At 51.4% G+C, this 21,666-nt stretch overlaps 1 protein-coding gene and 1 non-coding gene across 4 annotated transcripts in view; both read right to left on the bottom strand.

The window, feature by feature from the left end:
- Positions 1-21,666, bottom strand: part of CYTH1 (cytohesin 1) — a 77,588-nt gene that overhangs the window by 6,945 nt on the left and 48,977 nt on the right. The window contains exons 2-10 of one of the 3 annotated variants that reach the window (XM_040640103.1): positions 13,574-13,656; positions 12,185-12,249; positions 10,509-10,575; positions 10,085-10,203; positions 9,716-9,796; positions 8,518-8,630; positions 7,569-7,717; positions 7,043-7,155; positions 1,818-1,896 (exon numbers count right to left, since the gene is read on the bottom strand). In XM_040640103.1, the coding sequence (XP_040496037.1) occupies positions 1,818-1,896; positions 7,043-7,155; positions 7,569-7,717; positions 8,518-8,630; positions 9,716-9,796; positions 10,085-10,203; positions 10,509-10,575; positions 12,185-12,249; positions 13,574-13,656 (869 nt within the window). Of the gene's footprint in view, positions 1-1,817; positions 1,897-7,042; positions 7,156-7,568; positions 7,718-8,517; positions 8,631-9,715; positions 9,797-10,084; positions 10,204-10,508; positions 10,576-12,184; positions 12,250-13,573; positions 13,657-21,666 lie in introns of those variants that run through there. The other 2 variants (XM_040640102.1, XM_008693820.2) reach the window with 2 other exon arrangements.
- Positions 5,587-5,690, bottom strand: LOC121105127. Its single transcript, XR_005837556.1, has one exon. It is a non-coding gene; the product is annotated as a U6 spliceosomal RNA (small nuclear RNA).

The following is a 21,666-nucleotide window of genomic DNA, read 5'->3' as shown; positions in this document are numbered from 1 at the left end:
GTGAACACTTCTCCCACTGAGTTCACAGCCCAGAGCCCTCACTGCCGCTGCAGGAAGTGAGGCCCATTTTCTCACTTTCCTGTTTCACCAATTCCTACCCAGCAGCAGACTTTACTGCTCGCCTATCGGAAGAGGGAAAAAGGCCTACTCTGTTTGTTTCTCCCTGACTCAGGGCAATGGGGAGGCGGCAGGGCTCCGCGGGGAAGGGCCACTCTGCTCGGCCCCCCAGGCCACAGCCTACGTCCCTGCTTTCAGTCGCTGTGCTCGCTGTGCGGTTCTGAGGTAGTGGTCACTCTTCCTTCCCCAGCTGCCACTGCCCTCTTCCTCTCCTAGATTGCCCGCACTGTGTTAGGGGACTGTGTGTGGCAGTTCTGCCTACCACCTTCACTCCGAGAGCCATGTGTGTCTGCAGAAACCCATTCTCTGATGTCCTGTGGCCTAATAAAGGCTGGCATGCTGCTGAACGGAGTGTGGGATTCAGGCGACGCCACAGTCCGCATCAGGAAGAACCACAGCATTGTGGAATCTCCCGCATCACCGCCGAGCCCGCTCCCGAACTTAGGGCATACTGCTGAGACGCCTGTGTATGTTTCATTTTAACCCCAAGAACAGTGAAAAAATCCCAAGGAGACTTTAAAGATGCCACTAGTCTCGATATCTTTGAGAAAAAAGGCAGACTATGGGCCGGGCGGGGGTGGGAGGGGACAGAAAGGAATGTACTGAGCTGTTCACAGCGGTGCTCTGGGCGAAACAATAAGAAAATTACGGAATGTCATAATGAGCAGCCTCTGAGCGTGAGTGACGTCGCATCACAGGCCGATCCCCACTCTCTGTGTGCGGACCTACATCCACACGGCGTCCACGACCACGGAGCGCCACAGCGGACGGCCGCCTCACCCAGGCATGTGCCAGGGACGTCCCGCTTCCTACTGAGGCTTACGTCCGGACTTTCACTAATCATCCAAGTCCCACCGTGCTCTACACGCGTCAGAAACGATCTTCCGAATCTCCACGGTCTCAGTAGGACCCACGACCTTGACTCAGTGAGGACCTGCTCGCAGAACAACTGCCCTGACTGACGTCAAGACACAAGCCCCACACTGCCAAGCAGAGCGGAGACGCGAGAAAGGGCCAAGGGACAGGTGGGCAGCCAGTGTGAGCTCAGCCGGCCAGGCTTTCTGGGTGCTGTGCCAGAGGGAGCTTCGATAAAGGTCTTATTTTATCATTGTTATTCTCACAGGCTCTTATTAGAGGGACTTACACGTAACATCTATCTATCTGCGCCGTGATTCCGTTCCCGCTGAAAACCAACAAACTTCCACGGTCGAAGAAAACTTCAAACTCCAGGTAACTCCCAAGGTCTCTCATTTCATTTTACTTCCTTCTCCTCTATTACGTCTTTCACCCCTGGGCTGCTTCTCCCGAATCCAGAAAACCTGAATTCTCCACATGGTGATTTTCATCTCCCTTTCAAGGGGCCACAAACTCTTTCTCGGCCCCCTGACCCATGTTCACTGTTTCTAGCCCGGCTCTAAACCCCGTCTCTAACGCTGAACGTAATGCCGGGCTGCTGCCTTCTCCCAGCCAGGCTCCTCCTGCCCCCGTCCAGAGCTGGATGTCGGCCCCCAGCCACCACGCCTTTGGCAGGTCGCGCACATCATCTTCAGGGCCCGCGACTCTGGGGTCCGTCCTAGCTGTTCCTCTTCCCCTCAAGTGTCGTCCCGGGGCCTCCTCTGACTGCATCTGACTGGAGCCGTGCAGACACAGAGACCGGGCCCACCCCCCACCCCGTCTGCGGCGGACCGGCAGATGCTCACCGTCGTGTATTCAAAGTAGTAAAGGCAGTTGTCAGTCAGAATAAACCAGCGTCGCTTCCATGTCTTGACCCTGCCACCTGTGGGCAAACAGAGATGCATGTCGGACAGGAGTCAACCGGGCCCGCGCCGGCTCTGTAACACAGAACTCCCCCCTCAGAGAGCACGAGGGAGGAGGAAGCGAGGGGCAGGGCACCAGGAGAACATTGAGACCATGGCAAAATTTACATCAGTAACAAGACACAGAGCCAAAACAGAAGCACCTTTCACAGAGTGAAAGTCTGTGGGTACAAGCAGAGCAAGCAAGTCAGGTGGCACCTGGACATGAACTCAGGATAGTGGGATGAGAGCATGGCGGAGGGGAGGGACCCCGGGCAATGAGGACACGCAATGCAAATCTGACCAGGCTGGAGTGGTGCCAGCAGGAGCTGTCGGTGTGGTGGAAATGGGCCAACAGAGGAAGCAGAGGGGAGAGGGTCAGCCCCGGTCCCAGCCACACTGTGAGGGCACCCAGCCCAGGGCACATACGTATGCAGGGGCTCATCAGACATGTCAACCCCTTCACAATCAAATCTAGAGGTTTCCTGGAATGTGGAACCCAAACTCCTGTGGTCTCACCCTCTACCTCACCTTCCTGATTATAGTGAATTTCTATACTGGCTTTCAGGCCCCGGGCCCGTGTCCTACAAATGAAATTTCCCCCCGAGTCCTGGATGAGACAAGGCAGAGTTCCTGTATCGGGGAGGAACCCACCAGTGAGCAGAAGCAGCGCTCAGGAGCCCTTTCCAAGCCTGGACTTCTCACCCGAAGCTCTGAACACAGTGAGCTAGGGGAGGGGCTGCGGGCCAAAGGAGCACGGACAGTGGCAGCTGTGAGTGCCAAAGGGCTCCTCCGTCCTCCCTCCGTGAAACAACGCTGGGGCCGTGAAGCTATGCTCAGAAGGACACCAGGGAGGGAGGCTTGCTGCGGGCTGTTTCAGTGAAGCCACCGCGCGCTCCCTTCACGGCCGTGAGCCAAACCTTGTCTTTGTCTGCGTACATCAGGGCAAGGGGCAGCTTTCTGAATGCGAACCACAAAGAAGTCACGCAAAGGCCTTCCTGTGTCATCATACGCGTGCCAGCTTGTACACGCTTCTTACTGCCTCGACAGTGTATGCTCTACTTGCTGAGACTTAACCTCCAGAGAATATCACTTCTCCGATCTTCGTAAAAGACAAGGCCCATGGGGTGCAGGGCTGGTATGACCTTAGTCATGCTTTCTCTCTCGTCCCTCACCGCAGGCAGCTGAGCTGAGAGTGGGGGCGTGCTGCCACGTGCGCACACGGGGTCTCGACAGGACGCAATGGCTGGAGCACTGCACGTACCATTACAGAGAGGGCACACCCAGCCCTGGTCCCGGCATCGAGGAGAAGGCCTGTTGGACTTTTCAGTCCCTTTTATGACTCTGTGTGGGGGCCTGAAGTCTCGGGGAGGTTAAGTGATTGATCATGAATTGCACAGACCCAGGTTACGGAGGCCTTCACCGCCAGCACGCACACGCTGCCCACCCGCCAGGGCCCTGTGCTAGGACTGCCCCCCCCCCCAGCAGCAATTTGCCAGTTTATGCAAGCACGTGCCTCTGGTCCCTAAGGCCCTAGGGCATGAATTAAGAGAAAAACCACAGATGGAAATATGACATGCGTGTGGAAAATGGGAAAGGCTGGGCAGGATCAAAGCAAATGAGCAAGAAAAAGAAGACAAGGAATCTAGAACTGGAGCCAATGTTATAAACAGGAACCCCCCGCCCCCCCTTCAGAGCCCGAGGACTCAGCTCTTCTACCTTTTGGGACTTCATCCCCACGCAGGGCTCCGTACACAGGACACCTCAACCCATGCTGACTCCCATGCGCTCCCCCCACAGGAACACCCGGGGGCCCTCGGGGCTTAGGAGGTCATGGAGGAGGGGTCAGATGCGAAAAAAGAAGAAGGTGGAAGGACATCTAGGAGGAAAAGCAAAGCTGGAAGGATCCCCACCCCGATTACAAAAGCTTGATGAGTCCCCCTGACAACCGGCTGCGTTGCGGAGACCCGTGCCGTGAGAGGCACCGCAGCGGTCCGCGGGGAGCATTTCCATGTTGAAAGAAACAGACATGAAACAAGCAGACAGACCAATGCGCGCACCTAAGACAGTCCCTGTGGAACTCACAGGACACCCCACCCCCGGTGGGAAGGCCAGGCGCCGGATGCCCTAGCACTGACAAGTCCCCAGACCGTGCTAACGAACGTGAGCGCTGGGGCTGTTCTGCGTGCAGCTCTCTGCTCAGGTAACGCAGGAGCACGCACCTGAGGAGAACCCCCAAATCAGCAAATGGGGAGGAGAAACCAACAACATAACTAATGGCCAATTTTGGGTTTTTAACAATATTCACTGAAAAAGAGGAGGGAGAAAAACAAAACAGAACTTGGAATACAGAGCTGAGGTCATAATGCCCTCCCCTAACACCTAGGACTTCTGGGGTGGGCTTTTGGTTTTTGTCTTTTTTTTTTTTTTCCCCCCAAACTTGGCATCCTTTGAGCTTGGGAGATGCCACTTCCCTGTTCCATGCAAAGGCAAATGTCCCAAGCTGTCTCATTTACTTCTTGTCCTGGCGTGCTCTCTGCTCAGGGTGTATCAGAAGCACATGACGCTGGGAAGTCAAACCTTCCTTCTCTTCCTCCTCTTCAGAAATTACTGTAATTCACACGTGTGGTCAATTTGAATGCAACACATAGAGAATATGCCTGGCCAATCTTTCCAAAAGAAAATTCAGTGAATACTTTCTCCGCTTTCATAAACCCACTCTTAGCATGTTTTCTTGCATTACCGCATTCAGTGGAGTTTAAATTACTCCACGGCCTGGTGCTAGCTGTCTGATTCACTATGCACTAGTCCTAAAAGGGAAGATATGAGCCCCTGATCCTGACCAGTTCCCTAGGGACTGTACAGTAAGTTAGAAGCAGCAGTAACACTACCACCAGCAATTAAAAAACAAAATAACCAAAAATAACAAACTAAGAAAACGCTGCAGCGAGTACAGGGGCCTTGGCAGAGCGAGCGAGCAGGTTGGGGGGGGATTACATACCTCCTGGAGTTTGGGGCAAGGAAAAGGAGAGCCAAAATCATGGAAACATACAAATGAGGGAGAAAAGAAAATTAAAACAAAGAAATTAAACCAAACTCCTTAATCTTAAAGTGCAATGTATCAGTCATTCACATGTGCCCTGGGGAAGCCAAACATAAAGTCAGCAGTGGGGCGAACGCCACTGTCTGGCAGGTGAATGGGGGAGCCTGTTTCACCTGCCACACCACCCGGTGAAGGTGGGCTCTGCAGCACTACCGAACGCCTGGCCCCAAAGATGCCGCAGATCCGTGCTCACAAAGCTAATGTTTATTAGTCTGTCCAGAATCCGGAGCTAAGAGAGGAAAATTTGGGGGGAAATTTAAGGTCTTTCTGCAGAGGGCTGTCACTTTTTAAGGTGTGTGTAAGAATGCACACACATATTCCCATGAATACATATGTACATGTGTGTGCACACAAGAACACACATTCTTACGGCTGTACGCACACACGGACATACACACACAACTGCAGCCGGCCCGAAGCCTGCCTCCTGCAGCACGCAGTACACACGGGTGACCCTAAGTGGCTACGATGAAAACACAGTAGGAAGGTTAGGGGTTTGGAGGAGCTTTAGAAAAGGTAATGCAATGACCTAAAAACAAATCCCACATTTTGTTCATTTTTTTTCCTCTTAAAAACATGGGATGCCTCATGAATTTACATGTCATCCTGGTACAAGAGCCAAGCTAATCTCTGCACTGTTCTAATTTTAGCATCTGGGCTGTCAAAGCTAACACTCAGCATTAGCATTTAAACAAATTTCACTGGAGGGGAAGTAAATCCAAACTCGGATGTACTTTTAAAATTTCCAGTGGTTTTCCTTTCAGCTCGATCCACTTGGCAGGAAAGGTGCAGGGCAGGATGGCCGTCTCTGGGGTTAGCGATTTTAGAACCTTCACTTCAAGGATTCTGCTGGCTGAAATACCAGAGAAGTGTTGACCAACTCAAGAGGTAAGTCAAAACTCTGATTGGGGAAGTGGTGCTCTAAGGAGAATTTATGAACTAAGCGACACAAGGACTTGGGACATGCTCTTAAAAGGACATATAAATCCTACTGCTACCTGAACTCGTCAGAAATTTAAAGACTCCATTTTAGCACTTTCCAGAGGTGTCGGTCATCACCAAGAGAGGAATGACTTCTAATTTCACCAGGACTAGCAGCCAAAATGGTAGAGGGGGACCATTCTAACGAGGACCTCCTGGTGATGAGGGAAACTGTGCATCAGAAGGGCAAGGCCGAAGAAAACAGAGGAACGTATCCTCTCAGGGTCAGAAAAGTGCTGGTTATGTCCAGGGGCTCTCTCTGTGTTCGGGAACAATTAATGAAACAATCGTAATGTGGGCACAAATGTCATGAAAACCCTACTTTTCCTCTTGGTTACTCTACCACCTCTAGGCATGACCACAAATCTCAGCAACATAAGCTCACATTTGGCCGAGGGAAGAGGAATTTTTAAAAAAAAATTTTTCTGAATGAACAAAATCATTAAAGTGGCTGATCTGGACTGGAAAGGAGGTTGGGGAGGTGGGGTGGGGAACCACTGCCCGAGAATGAGTAAGAGCGCTGTGGGTCGCGTTGCAGCCAAGGGCTCAGGTTTGCCATGCATGCTGCCTGTGGGGAGCCAGATGCAGAAGGAAGTGATGATGCACTAGGGTGGGGGAGGCGGGAGCACCAGATACAAATCTGTGTGATGGGAAGTAGAGAGATGGACGCGGCTGGCCACCCTCCCGGGGACGAAGAGGGCGGAGAAAGGAAAAGGACCAGGTTCTTCGGGAACTGCCTTGAAACAAAACCTGGCCAATAAATTCCAGGGTAAAAATGTGGAGCGCAAACCCACGGGAGCAATATTATGCAGAGTGAATCCGTGCCCAACAGGATCTCTATACCCCTGGGGCGCTGACTGTGTATTCACTTCCTTTCTGGAGGTGGATCTCGTTAGAACACCAGGAGCTCATACCAAAGTCTCTCCGCAGCGCCTCCTGTAACCAACCCCCACTCTCCCACAGCGCGCGGACGTGCGAGTGCACGCACGCATCCTCTCTTTCTCAGTTTCTGCGCCAGGAGCCCTAACCCAGAGTGCATTACTTACCGAGTTTCAATAGCCAGCCTTCGCGGTCTGGATTGAAGAAAGTGTGAGTGAGGTCATTCCCATCGTCCTCTGGGATTTTAAAGGGTTCGTTTTTTATGCTCTCATACAGATTCTGGGATAAAAGATGACATTGCATGTCTCTGGTTCTAGAAATATCTCTTCTCCCTCCCCCTTTCTCTTCATTTATTCAATAAGCATCGGTTATATAAGTGCCATGCATTTGTCAGGCACCGAGAACACAAGAACACGACCAGTTCTGCCTTGAGGCAGCTCGCAGGGACGAAGTAAATAAGGTGCCTAATGGATGACGAAGAAAGAAAAGAAAGCAGCCTGACTTGCACTCACGCTCTCCGTTTCCCACTTTAAACCACTCCCCCTCCTAGTTCCCTCGCCTGGCCTCACTACCAGTTTCTTAATGGAATTCACACAGTGAAATGAATTTTACGAGCAGCCACTTGGCGGAGCATATGTCTCCCCCCACCCCCGGTCCCGAGTTCACCGTCTCCTGGGTTAGGGCGCGCTCACCCGGAGCAGCTCCTCGGGCAGGTCTCCCCCATCGTTGATGCCGCGGTTCATGGCGATGAACCTCTCCACAGTGGGCTTATCTTTGACATTGGGGTTGTGTAGGCTGGTGTTCAACATAATGATGGCAAACGAGAGGACATAACACGTGTCTAAGGAGAAAAGCAGAAAGAGGATCAGAAACATCCCACCAGAAGGACCAAGAAACGTCTGATGGAATCAAGTCTAAAAGCCACGCCCTCAAAACAAGGAGACAAACCCACACGTCTGGACGCCCTCTAAACGAGAGCTATCTGCCGGGAACCAGAAAGAGCAAGGCACAAAGCAGCACACCAAGTATTCAAGACCTCAGGCTGATTGTTTCTCAGATTGCAACAATCTGAGAAACAACACGATGTATAGAAAAGAAAATACAAAATACCCATAATCCCACCACCTGGTAACAACTTAGTTTGCTTTCTTACACGAATGTGCCTAGTGCAGCACATCACGAACGTAGCTCACAGATGCAAATTCTTAACAAAACTGCGATCAAAACAGATACATAGCTTTGAAATCCTATTTTGCTGACCTTACTAGCATTTTCCCCATGTCAATAAAGCCTCTTTTTAAACATTAAAAAAAAATATATTGGTAACAATATTGTCGACTGCACCTCCTACGCCGTACTTACCAAACTTCTAGTAATAAAATAAGTGAGCCACAGACATGGAGAACATGATTTTTAACAGGTGCACATTGCCTACCTCTCAGCTACTACAGCTTGCATTCCCACCCCCTTATCCCTACTCCCTGGGCTTCTGGATCATTCCCAACTTTTCACCATTACAGCTACCATTTAAATCAATGTTCTTGGCATGAACCTAGGTCCTGCTGTTTTGGAAACCATCTAGTGCCAAGAAAGACTCTCGTGTGAAATGCTGGCCATCAGTGGGGCCCACGGCTGCCCTACCTGTGGACTGGAACACCCCATTATTGCACTGGCAGTAGCGCTGCGCAAACGCCTCCATCATCCGGTCAATCTTCTGGGCCTCTCCCGGTAGCCGGAAGCTCCACAGGAACTGCCTGAGTGGTGAGGACAGGTGATGAGTGCTGAGGACAGGAGTGTTAGTGGGCCGGGGCTCGGGGACACCACTCACTTCTCCAGGAACGGGTGCTACACTTCCCATAGGTGTTAATACGAAAGGGCAAAAGGGGACCCACTGGCATGGGGCTTTTGCTCCCGCAGCTCCGAGCAGGTGCAAACTTACAGTTCTACATCACTGTTCTCTTAGACAAAGGTAAAGTACTTAAGAAAACGTGAAAAATTAAGATTTTTCTGTATAAGAAAATGGTTCTCCTCCTCAGATGAACACACAAGACTGAACTAGAAATCATGCTCAGGTTAATGAGCTCCCATCTCTGGAAAACAAGATGAGGTGGCGGAAAAAGAGAAGATCTTCTATCAGACCATTCACCATTGATCCCTTTAAGTCAGAGAGACCCCCGGCCAACAGGTCTCATTGTGCATTACCTTTACCTCTCCAAACAGCAACACGAAAGCCGATGCTGCTGACGCCTCTGGCGGCGAGGGCACCGAAGGGCAGTGTCTCAAAGGATTCGGTAAAAAACGGGGGCACCTGGATGGCCGGGAATCTTGGGTTTCGCTCATGTGCCAGAAGATGGAGCCCCATGCAGGGCTCCACACTCAGCGCGGAGTCTGCTTGGGATTCTCGTTCCCTCTCCCTCAGCCCCTCCCCCACCTCATAGGTGTGTGCATGTGCGCGCTCTCTCAAATAAATAAATCTTTAACAAAAGATTTAATAAAAAAGGAAAATTTACTCTCCTTCTAAGACAAAGTGAACAGCTACTGACCTCCTATTCTAGGGCAGGGGGTTAAAGGGTCTTCTACACTGAAAATTAGAAAACCTTTCAAAATTTAAACATTCACCAATTTCTTAATGAAATTGCCCAAATGAAAGACATGAGGAAGAGTTTTGCAAAATGTGTCTTTGGGGTGTGTTGTCATTTCGTTCTCTTGGTCACAGGTTCTTTAGGATGTTCAACAGAGCCCCCAAAACATCCTTTCACCAAAACGCCACACAGGACAGACACGGCATCAGAGACCTGCCTCTCCCACCTACCAGGGCGCCCTCCCCAAACGCACTCACCGTAGCGCCTGCACAAGGTTAAGGTCAGTGAACTCATGTAACTCCACGAATGCGTGAAGAACCTGGATATTAAACTCGTCTCTAGGAGGAAAAACAGAAGATGGGGGTGGGGAGCAGAAGTCAGATGCTGAGCCTGAGAATCCAAGCCGTCCAGCCCGAGCCAGGCACTTCCCACGTGGAGTCCTGCAGGCCCGCCGGCTCCACACACAGCAAGGAAGAAGCCCGTGTCCCTCTGTCCCCACGCCTCCCTCACACCAGCCACTCTTCCCCAGAACTCAGCTGCCTCAGGACAGAGCTCTCTTCGGGGACTGGGAGCGTGCTGGAACTCCTGACCAACCCCTCTGCCGCCAGCGTCTCCCGAGCCCTCACCTCTCCCCCAGGTAGTCACCAATAGCGGTTTTGTTGAGGCCTTCCCCTTTGTACAAGAACTGGGCGATGTCTTCACAAGTATTCTTCAGCAGGTCATTCTCTATTAAGAACTGGATCCCCTAGAAGAGACAACAAGGACACCAATCACACTCCACACTGGAAACCTCTAGAGAGGAGGGGAAAGGGCAGAGGAAGGATGTGGGTGTGGGTGCTCTGGACACACGGGAAGTATCTAATAAGACTCGGCAATGGACACGAAGGGTCGGAGGAGTCCCAGCTGAAGAGCCAGGGCTGAGGACATGACGACGGGACGTGTGCGCTACAGAAGGGCCGGAAGCTGTGACGGACAGCACCGGGCCCCAGCTGAGCACCACAGCGACCCCATCTTAGAGCCCGAGGGCTCCGGCGGCACCCTCTTGCTCACCTTTTTAGGGTCCATGTTAAATTTTTTCCTGCCCATGGCTACCTGTTTGTTCCTCTGCATGTTTTTCCTGTAAAACAACCACCACAGCCACGTTAGCACTCCAGGCAGTCGGAAAGCTGTGAAAGACTAATGTCATTCCCACTTGCACCCACTGACTCGTGGGGAGTTTTGAAAGCACGATCAGGAGAGTGTGGCATACTTAGGACTATGTGTGGAAGGTCAGCTGAAATCCTGACCCCAGCCCCATGTCCATTTGTTCTTTCTATCCCAGTGCTTTTTCTTTTAACATGATTTTTTAAAAACTTGATTAAGGTATCATGTATCTATCACACAATATACTCATCTTAATTGTTCATCTGAACGATTTTAGTAAGCTTACGAAGCTGTGCAACTGTCACCATAACCAGGTTTAGAACATTTCTACCACCCGGCGAGAGTGTGCTGCAGGAGCCAACAGCCTGTTAGCTCAGCCCGCCTGTCCCGTGCGGCCGGCCGGCTCGCCAGCGGCCCGCAGGTGGGGCCGTGCGAAGCGAGAGCATCGTAGCGCGGCTGCACAGGCCTTCCCCTGGGCACGCTTCCATCTCCCGCGAATGAACGCCTGGGCGCTCCACTGCCGGCCACGGCACAGGCGCGTGGGGCCCCCGACGAGAAGGTACCACACCGGTTTCCAGTGGCCACGCCGGCTCGCCAACACCAGGGACCCAGGCCCACTCTTAGTTCTGGGCTGTCTTCTCATCACTGACTTGCATGTGTTCTTTACGTATATATTCTGGATACCAGTCCTTTTCCAGACACACTATTTATTGCAAATGTTTCTCCTTGGCTGTGGTTTACCTACCTGTTTCTTTTCATAGTATCTTTAAGACCAGAAGTTTTAAATTTTGATAAACTCCAATATATCCACTGCTTAAAAGCTACAGTTTTTTTAAATGTAAAGTTAAGAAAGCTGTAATCCCAACCTGACAATCAGAGCCTGGAAGTGACGAGCCGGCCATTTCGGTAGACCGCGAGCGTTACTAATCTCTAATGGCACTGCCCACACCCACTTAAAATAACAAACTCAAATGGTTTTAGGAAGCCAGACAGGGGACTTAGGCTTAGAAAAATACAGACATGTAGTGCGTTAGAAACAGGCCAGTTAGTGTATTAAGTACTTAGAAAACGGTCTGGGAACCCCATTCAAAACTAAACTCTGGAGCTCGCTGACACTTCATGCCGTCAACCTGCAAACAGTCCTCGTCACGTTGCACTATAAGGCCCACGTCCACACTCTGCCTCCAAGCGTAGGCACTCGGACACAGCTGGGCACTCCAGCCTTCGGAAACGGTGCGGGCAGCATTAAGCTTTTCCTTGACACAAAGGAAAAGCACAAACTCTAAAATGCAAGCACAGTGAACAGCAGAGGGAAGACACACCAGTTCACACAGTCATTTAAGGGCTGTTTCAGGCTTTGGGGGCCTTCAGAGGTCTCTGGTTCAATGTCTGCAACCATGCGAAAGGCCCTCACCTGTCGGAGCCCCTGCACTGCAGGGGGGAGGACAGAAAACAGGGAGACGCGTGTGCTTGCTAGGGACCGAGGACAGAAAGTGCTCCCTTAGTACACAGGCCGCAAGTGCAGGCCGGGTGCTCGGGAAGGCTGCAGCCACAACACCCAGTGGCCAACTGGACGGACTCACCTTTCTTCTGTGGACCCGAGGTTTTCAATCTCATTAGCTACCTCTGCTATCTCATCCTTGAGCCTCTACAAAACAGACAGTCCAGAGTTACCAGGAGGAGCCGATGCAAGTGGGAGGAGCCCCTCTAACAGCTCACGTAACTCCCTCCAAACACAAGGCAAAATAAACCAAAATGAAATAAAATAAGACAAACCAGAAAAAAAAATCTTTAACATTTGGAAAATTCTTCTTTTCGACAAATATTTATTGAGCTCCTCCCAGACAGTAACGTTCCAGGGAACACACAGCTGGAAAAGACAGCTCCCGACCTCAAGGAGGTCACAGTCTAGAGAAGCAGCTTATAGTTGTACACACTGCATAAAATAGGTATTTTTCCACCGAAAGGTGGCTGCCTTGATTAGTTGGTCAGAGCATCTCTGCAGCCTGCTAAGCTTGAAGACAGGATGAAGGACCCACACGCCCAGCCAGCCAGGCCCGCGGCGCTTGGGCTGGGCCAACACTGCCGCCCAGCGGCGGGCAACGGGAACGTCCAACCCAAGCTCCTGCCTCTTCCCTGCCCCTCTCATGGGTATGGCAGACCCTCCGAAGGGACAGTCAAGGTGAAAGGGGCTTCTAGTGAAAAACTGCTGAGATTTCCTAGCATTTACCAGTGAAACAGGAATCAAAGAATTAGTGCAAATGATCAAATTAAACTGAAGCCGACACCAGAGCACGTCTTCCCACACTGCAGCTTTGGGGTTCCAGGGCAGGCCCCCTCCCTCCCCACCCCCAAACTCCCAAATGTTTTACAAAGCATTCTACAAGAATAACACCTGCTGCCCCAAGGGCTAAAATAATCCAACCAATGGCTTCTATGACTTACGTCCTACACCGCTTTGCAGTTACGCAAAGGATCTTAGAAACACAGATGAAACCGCTCGCTGGTAAAGCATCTCGTAGGGAACAGGGCCTCCTTTAACCCTGACAGCAGCCTATCAACAGGTGTTTTCATTCTTATCTTACAGCTGAAGAAGCTGAAGTTCAAAGGATCCTTTTATCTGAGATTGGTCCTCAGGGAAGAGGTAGAGCCAGGACGGGACGTGGGTCTAGCTTAACCCAAAGTCCATGTTCCAAGCGCCTGAGCCCTCACCCATGCCCCACTCGGCAGTGAGAAACCCGCTTGGGAGTCGGGGGGCCGCGGTCACCTAGTTCTGACAACTGACCAGCTGGGTGAGGGCTTCGCAAACCACCTAACCTAAGCTTCCCTCTTCTCACTGGTGAAACCAAGGTTATTGTCAGTAACTACACTTTGCTCAGAGCTGGGGTGGGGTCAACTCAGAAGATGTCATGAAATGACTCTTTGTAAAGGACACCTGTCACACCGCACGCGTCACCGCTGTGACCTCCTACCTGAATGTCGGCCAGCAGCTCCTGCTTTCTCCGCCGGATGTTCTCCAGTTCCTGACGCTCCTCTGCAGTCAGGTCACTGGGAACTACAAGAAAGGAGGAATATGTTACTAAGAAAACTTTATCTCACCAAAAATAAATAGACTCCGGAGACCACAAAAGGACAAGGACGCCACGGAAGAAACCAGAAGCCCATTTTGGAAACGGGGACAGCTCTGGCTCCCATTTTCCCTCAGCTTCACCAAAGGAAGAAAGCACCCTGCTCACAGAGAAAAGCTGGCTGAAGGAGCACTTGCCATGGAAACAAGAGAGAAAAGGCAGCCTGAGGTCAGATGAGGTTGGCCGGGGATAAAAGGGGACTGTCAGCCGAGCCCATCTTTAGCCCTGACAGCGGGGACACTCCAGGCTCCCGGTGAGCCCGTCTCTGGAGGCCTCAGCCCCTTCATGGGACACCCCCCACGACCCGGAACCACTTCCGCGACACCCTGAAGTGGGGAGGGGTGGTACCCGCAAAACAACATGAACACTTCTGTGCCATTTCTGGAGGGGGGAAGGGACAGACTAGACACAGAGAAAAAAATTCTAGAAGGATATACCCCAACTGAGTGCTTGACTCTGAGGACGGGGTTATGGAGACTTTGCTCTCTGCTTCACATGCTTCTGACTGAGCAGGTTTTCATGAGCTCTCATCCCGAGAACAGAGTCACTGAATTCCCGCTCACGGTTCTCACCACGAGGCACCCCCCCCCGCCCCGAGGCTGCACTTCCTCACCTGTAAGAACAGGGCCTTGGGACAGCAGCCCCCTCAGGGGACCCTTCGGAACGTGCTGGGGAAAGCCACGCGGTCAGAGGGGAACACAGGCACTCGTGTCGGGAAACCCTGGGCTCACACCCTGGCTCCAACCCGCCACACACCCAGTAGGGGCGCCGTGTCTCAGCCATCACGCGCTCATCGGGCTGCTGTACGGGCCGAGTCCACCGGAGAAAGGGCCTCGAAGCCCGCCTGGGGCTTCGCGGGAGCTGCACGCTGTTGGCTCCTGTCTCCTCAGGGCAGAAGCAAAAGGCACCCGTGCGGCCTGACGAAAGGGGCAGCGCATGGATGTTTCTAGATGCGGCAGGCGCCTGTGCGAGTTAGAACCGCACCGTGTGACATGGTGGCCACGGGCCACAGGTAGGGCTACTAAGCACCTGAAACGCGACTAGACCAGTTCGAGGTGGACTGCATGTATAAAACACACACCGGACTTTACACGAAAAGGTAAAATATCCCCTTAGTAGTATTTTATATTGTTACACATTGAGCTCATTACTTGATAAATAAAATACACTATTTTAATTGATGCCACTTGGGCTACAAGAACGTAATGCTGCATTTTTGTGGCTCAGACTACATGTGTACGGGACAGCACGGAGCTCGAACAACGGCTCTGCTCGAAAGCACAGGACCCACAACTCTCTTTCTGTGACACTGAGACTTTAGTGCATTCAGAGACCAGCTCCTTTCCCCAAGTATTTCATAAAAATCATGGAAGACAACAAAAGAGGGCAGAAACAACAGACAAAAATGATGTCTAGAGCACAGGTAAATTACCTCCATTAGATAAGCTGGCTTTTTTTTTTTTTTTTTTTTTTAAGTAAGCTGCACATCCGGCATGGAGCCCAAAGCGAGGCTTGAACCCACAACCCTGAGATCAAGACCTGAACAGAGACCAAGACTTGGATGCTCAACCAACTGAGCCACCCAGGAGCCCCTAACCTTTCTTTTTTTCTTTTTTTTTTTTACCCAGCGTTCTCCGACCCTTCTCTAGAAAAGCGTCTTTTAAACTTCCCCAAGACACACTAAAAAATGCAATTGCTATCATGACTCGATCTTCTCCATTCACAACAGTACCAAAGATGTACCTTCTTCGTGTGACAGTCACTGACATTTTCTATCATTTTACTCTTGTTTTCTTCACAGTGGCTGTGATGTCACAGCCTAACTGATGCACTGAGCCTACAGCAGGAAGCACCAATGTCAGAGGCTGGAGGGTTCCGGTGGACGACGGAAATCCAGCCCAGGTCACCTTCCCAGAGTGGCCTCGCCGTGTGCCTGGGAACTCCGAGGGAACGCTCGCCAGTGCTGCCCGAGAGCTGGACCGGTGACAAGTCCGCTCCGGTTAGAGGGAACACCACTCTGAGAAACAGCACAGACTCCACTGACGCACACTCCATTCTCGAGGACAGCACACTCGCAGGAGTTTCTTCTAGGTTTTCTGCATTTCACAGAGCAGAAGCTTTTCTAGTCCATGAAGACTAGAAGATCCCTTTAAGAAATAATTTCCTGAGGTTCTAGAAGACAATATTCATTCTAACATAACATGGTTTTGAAAATTTGAGCCAATAGTTCATTTTTAATAGCTGTTCCATGGGGGAGAATAATCAGGCTGTGATTTTGAAGCCACAGAGACGGCTTAATCAGATCAACGCGTCCCTACCCAAGCGGAGGCAAGAGTAAGGCCCTCGGAATGAGGCTGATGAAAAACAGACGCAGCATGTAGAAAATTTACATCTCAAGACTTGCTGTGCGCCCCAAGAAACCAGTGTTTCTCATTCCGGATTGGAAAATCTGTGGTTGCTTTCTTTTGAGAACCCCAGCACCCACCCAGTCCGGGTCAGCACTCACCCATGACCGTTCTTCTAGGAGGCCACAGTCTAGCTTCTCTATTACGAATTTAGAACGTGCTGCCGGTCCCCTACCTCCCAAGATGTTATTTTAGAAACAGTAAAGGAATGTTTCAAGAGCTATAAACCTACAATATCAAAAGGTACAAGGAGAGGGGCCACCGGCAGAAGAGATTTCAACAAACCTCTGGGACAGAGAGCAGAGTGCCAGCTCCTCCCTCTAGGAGGCAAACGCGGCGGGCGCGGGGGCCTCGGGTGCCCGTCACGGCCGTGTCTGCAGAGCCCGGCACAGTGCCTGACACAGCACAGGCCGAGCAAAACCACCGAGAGAGCAGCTGAGCCGGGAGACCTGGAACTGCCCTCCGGCAAAGGCACCTCGTGCCCAGCCAGACGAAAGCAGAGCCTCGCTGCACATGAGGCCCACCTCACACACGGAGCTCCCATTCGCCTTCTAGCCGCTGTGTTTCTTACAGCCACAGAGATGGCGGAGCCTACAGCCCAAATGAGAACCAGCAAGGCAGGGAACAGAAAACCCACCCTGGAGCGGAACAAAAGAAAACTTCAAAAGAACAGAAAACTCTGAAAAAGGGACAGTTAATACACTCCTGGAAATTAAACCTATTTTTGTCCCCTAGCCTCCCCCCATCAAAAAGAGGTTAAAAGATAAAGGGAGGCACATGCAGGATAAAGAGCAAAAAGACTTGAAGACAGAAGCAGAAACGGACTCCCCCAGGGAAGCAGTCACTGTAAACATTCAGAAGCTGGAGGATTCCGATGATTCTAAAACCTCCGTGAGCAGGAAGAGCGAGGAGGCGGCTGGTGTAACAGTGGACACTGGGAGACGGGAGAGGGGCTTTCGAGGGTCTAAATAAAAATGACTTTGACCCTAGAATGAATTCTCAGTCAATGTGGAGGACAAAACAATCGTTTCAGACACGGGAGGCCTTGAAGTGTATCTTCCGCGCTCCTTCAGGAGGAGGAAGACGAGCGCACAAGGACGGGGAGGAGAAGCCTCGAGAGCTCGAGGAGAACACACAGGCTGTCGTGTGCGGACAGGAAGCAGCTCAGCCCAGAGAAGGAACGGGAAGACAACTGAGAAGTATTTATGATATGCGGAGGCACCATGAGCCTCCTCTCAACAGAACAAGAAGGATCACTGGAAACAGCAACAACGAAGGGGCTCATGAGCCAGCCACGGCCGGCAGCGCTCAGGGGAGGCGAGAAAGCAGAGTCCACTGGACCCCAGGGCTGGGAACAGCGCCCGAGAGACAGAGCGCACGAGGGCTCGGCTGAGCAGCAAGCACACCCTGTGGTGGCGCTGTGCACGGCCGGTCAACTTGTAGCGTCAGCCTGCAGACACGGCACGCAGGCTAATCTCAATCATGTGCTATCACTGGCGAAGGCCAGAGCGAGGGAGCAAACGGAAAGACAAGGGGGCCCCCATGGCACCTGCTTACAAAAACAGGGACAGAGGTCAAAGATCAACAAACGGAGTTGTAAATATGTGCATGGAAGTTTCAAAAGCGAAAACAAAGGGATCAAAAACTGATACACCATCAAAAATGGACAGCGGGAGAGTGAAGAGAATGATGTGAAGTGGAAGAGGTCAAGAGACCATCTCTGACTTTGATAAAATCATCAGCTGGATGAGAATATTAACATGCACCTGGCAGCACCTACCAGAAGATAAAAGCCAGGAAAAGTTACTTACTAGCAGCTGCTTCTGGGGAGTGGGTCTTATGAGCTCCTGAGTACTTGCTTTAAAAAATACATGCAGGTACTACCGCGTTTTTAAAAAGATTTTATTTATTTATTCGAAAGAGGAGCGCACAAGAGAGCTTGAGGTGGGGACGGGGAGAGGGAGAGGGAGAAGCAGGCTCCCCACTGAGCAGAGATCTCAGGACCCCAGGATCATGACCTGAGCCATCCAGGTACCCTGATACTACTGCATTTTTAAAATGAAAAGTAGGGGTGCTTGAGTGGCTCAGTCAGTGAAGCGTCTGCCTTCGGCTCAGGTCATGATCCCAGGGTCCTGGGATCCAGTCCCGCATCAGGCTCCCTGCTCAGCGGGGAGCCTGCGTCTCCCCCTCCCTCTGCCTGCTGCTCCCCCTGCTTGTACTCTCTCTCTCTCTGTCAAATAAAAAAGTAAAATCTTAAAAAATAAAAAATTTTTTTTAAAAATTAAAAATAAAAATGTTTCTCTATGGTTCCTAGAAAAGACAGGCCTTCTACGTCCCGGTGGTCAGAAGGAAGCAGCGTCTGGCTACTTTGCAGTGAGAATAAACAAGACATGTCTTCACGTGTGCTTTGAGGCTGTCTCCTGACATTAACCACAGGATCTCTAAACCCGGCTGCATTCCACAATCAGCCACCTTAGATCACGGCGCTGCCTGCCTTAGGGCTCAGCAAGTCATCTGGGAACTTCTTTTAAAGAAGGGCAGGTTTCTGTCTCATCCTTCTAGTGGAATTCTTCCCTGAGACCAGGAAAACTCCAGCACCCTAACACACATAGCTCCCGCACTTAAACTCAACAAGGTCACGTCACCTCCTCACTTCAAGCCCTCACTCGCACACTGCCCAGGAGGAAAGTAAAGGCCATGGAGAAAATGCTTCACTTCACTTCACAGCAAAAGGAATGAAAACCATGGCTGGAGAGGGAGAGGGGTGAGCGACCCCCAGGACAGGGCAGGCCACGGCAGGGGCAGGAAGCGAAGGCACAGCTGCACGCACGCCGCACCCCGTGTGCCTGGAAAAGCAGCCTGGGCCCCAGGAAGGGCACGTATCAGTGCCGTGGCTTTCCCTCGAAGCCATGAGGGTTAAACTGTGAAAGATCGGCTGATGGGCCAGATGGCAGAGAAACAAACAACTCCTCCCTCCCCCGACTGCCACGTGCTGCAGCCACGCTTCTGTGCCAGGAAGGCGGCTAAGCCCCCTTCTCTTGAAAAGAATGGCAACCAGGGAGGCAGCAGCCCGAGCACAAAAGATGGGGAGCAGAGCGCCTGGGGGTCTAGAGGCCTCGGGAATTCACTTCTGCAAAGGTTAATTTACAAGGTGTCCCCCTTCCAGCAAGGGGGCCAGTCCAGGATGAGCCCTCCCCAGTCCTTCGTGGGGTTCCAATTCAATGAAGGGGATTAAAGTGCGTTCAACAAGGGACCATTGTGCTCATATGTGAACAGAAAAGCCACACAAGGGAAGCTTCCATTTCTTTCTTTATTTAAATGTCGCTCTGCAGATTTTACCAGTCGGCAGAACCCCAGAGCTGAAATGTGCTCCATCCAGCACATACAAAGGAGGACTGTCTTAAAGGGACAGCTCCCATAAACAAGCACATGGCGGCAATCACGCTCCCGCTCAGCTGCTGCCCCCCCCCCGCCCCACTCCCCCCCTCAGCAGCCAGGAGCAGGTGCCCAGCGATCTGCCATCAAGTTCAATCGAAAAAGCAGCTCTTCTGAGAGCAGTTTCTGCCCAGCAGGAGCACAGGCAGCCGCCTGCCACAACGGACCACTCCGTCCTACATCCCCAGGAGTGTTAAAGACGTGCTTTAGGACAGAGACACCACTCCCAGAGGTCATCCAGCATACCAAGTCCTTCTGCCTAGCTCTAAAACACACCACTTGCCTTGTTTTTCCAACCATAATCATCAACCGTCGCCCTTCTTATATATAGCCCCTGCTTCTCAGTGGATAAGAGGGGTCCAAATTTAAACCAGCACAGCAGGGAAATGTTTTAAGAAGTGAGGCCAAGAATCTAGAAAGGTCCTTCCTTTCCCCCAAGTGTGGAGAAGGTAAACAGGAGAGAACACCCTAGTCCAAGTTCCCACCCAGGCCAGGGAGGGCATCAGTGTGCCAAGACACTGTCCCGGCCTTCCGGAGCACCGATACCACAGCTACCCCCTAGAACAAGCAAGGCCAAACCCTTCACAGCCCTATATGTTTTACGACACTGAAAACACACAGCTTCAGACGCCTAACTGTAAGCCCCAGCCAAAACAGGGGCAGCAGTAGTGAAGTACCATGCTTTCTTATACCCTCTCTAGAAACTGCTACCAACTCTAGAGAGAACACAGCTATTTACAAACAGCTTGTGGGTTCAAGAGTGCAAATCTGGGGAACTGTCCATGGGAGTGAAGGTGGTTTCTTTCCCCTCCAGAGACTTAAAGGTCAAAGGGCCTCCGTTTATCAAACTCGTAGGTGTGCAGAGCCTACCAGTTAGATGCCTCACGATGCCCCACCCTATGGGGGTGAGTCATCTGGTCTCCCAGGAAATCCCAGTGACTTACAATGAGAAAGATTCAAGAGGCTAGAAAGAACTCAGGCGTTGGAGACCAACATTTAGCAAACTTTCACAAAACTCTCAATTCCAAGCTGACATCGGACTACCTGGGGTCAGATCTTTATGACAGGGATAAGAACGCAACCAACACGCACAGAATCTCTCAGGTAAAGGGCAACACAGGACACGGAAAACAAACAGCTATAATGACTCGGATATTGCAATGAAAACCTCAAATTTATTTTTTATTTATTTATTTTTAAAAAGATTTTATTTATTTGACAGAGAGAGAGACAGCCAGCGAGACAGAGAACACAAGCAGGGGGAGTGGGAGAGGGAGAAGCAGGCTCCCAGCGGAGCAGGGAGCCCGATGCGGGGTTCAATCCCAGGACCCTGGAATCACGCCCTGGGCCGAAGGCAGACGCTTAACGACTGAGCCACCCAGGCAAGCCAAAAGCCTCAAATTTAGAGACGGGCCTCAGGACAGCTGGCACAACCAGAGGGCAAGGGAGAGAAGACTGACAGTACACACGGACAGAACCAAAGCCCGGAACGTGGTGGCACCCTGGAGCCAACAGTGCCTATGACCATATAGGCATTTCGTATAGAAAGTCTGCCAACTTTAGAAAACTAGTGTCTTTTCCTTCCTACTAAGTCAAAACCATGGCAATCCTTTCTAAACTGAACACAGTACTAGTCCACCTCAAGAAGGGAGGAAATCCTGAACCCTGCTACAACACGGATGAACCTTGAGGACAGCATGCTCGGTGAAATCAGCCAGTCATAAAGGCCACATGCTGGAAGGTTCCACTTCCGCGAGGTCCCCAGAGCGACAGAGAGAGAGCAGGATGGAGGCTGCCAGGGGCCGGGGGCTGGGAGCTGGGGAGGTGGTGCTGACTGGGGATGGAGTTTCCGTTCTACAAGATGGAAACTTCTGAAGACTGGTTGCACAACACTGTGAGTATCCGTAATGCTCCTGAACCGTACGCTTAGAACGATAAATTTTATTTTGCATGTACTTTACCATAATTAAAAATAAACATACAAATAGTTAATGGAAGTATCCTGACTTCCTGATTTCTGCTTACGGTACTCCTCTCTCCCGACTGACTTATGAAGTCTCACCACCAGTTTATGGCCTAGGACATTTTACTTTTTAA

The sequence above is a fragment of the Ursus maritimus genome, unplaced genomic scaffold (assembly GCF_017311325.1).
Source record: "Ursus maritimus isolate PB19 unplaced genomic scaffold, ASM1731132v1 scaffold_24, whole genome shotgun sequence".
In the NCBI taxonomy this organism is placed as follows: Eukaryota; Metazoa; Chordata; class Mammalia; order Carnivora; family Ursidae; genus Ursus; species Ursus maritimus.
Note: the sequence above shows the minus strand (reverse complement) of the source record. Positions and strands in the feature narration are given on the sequence as shown.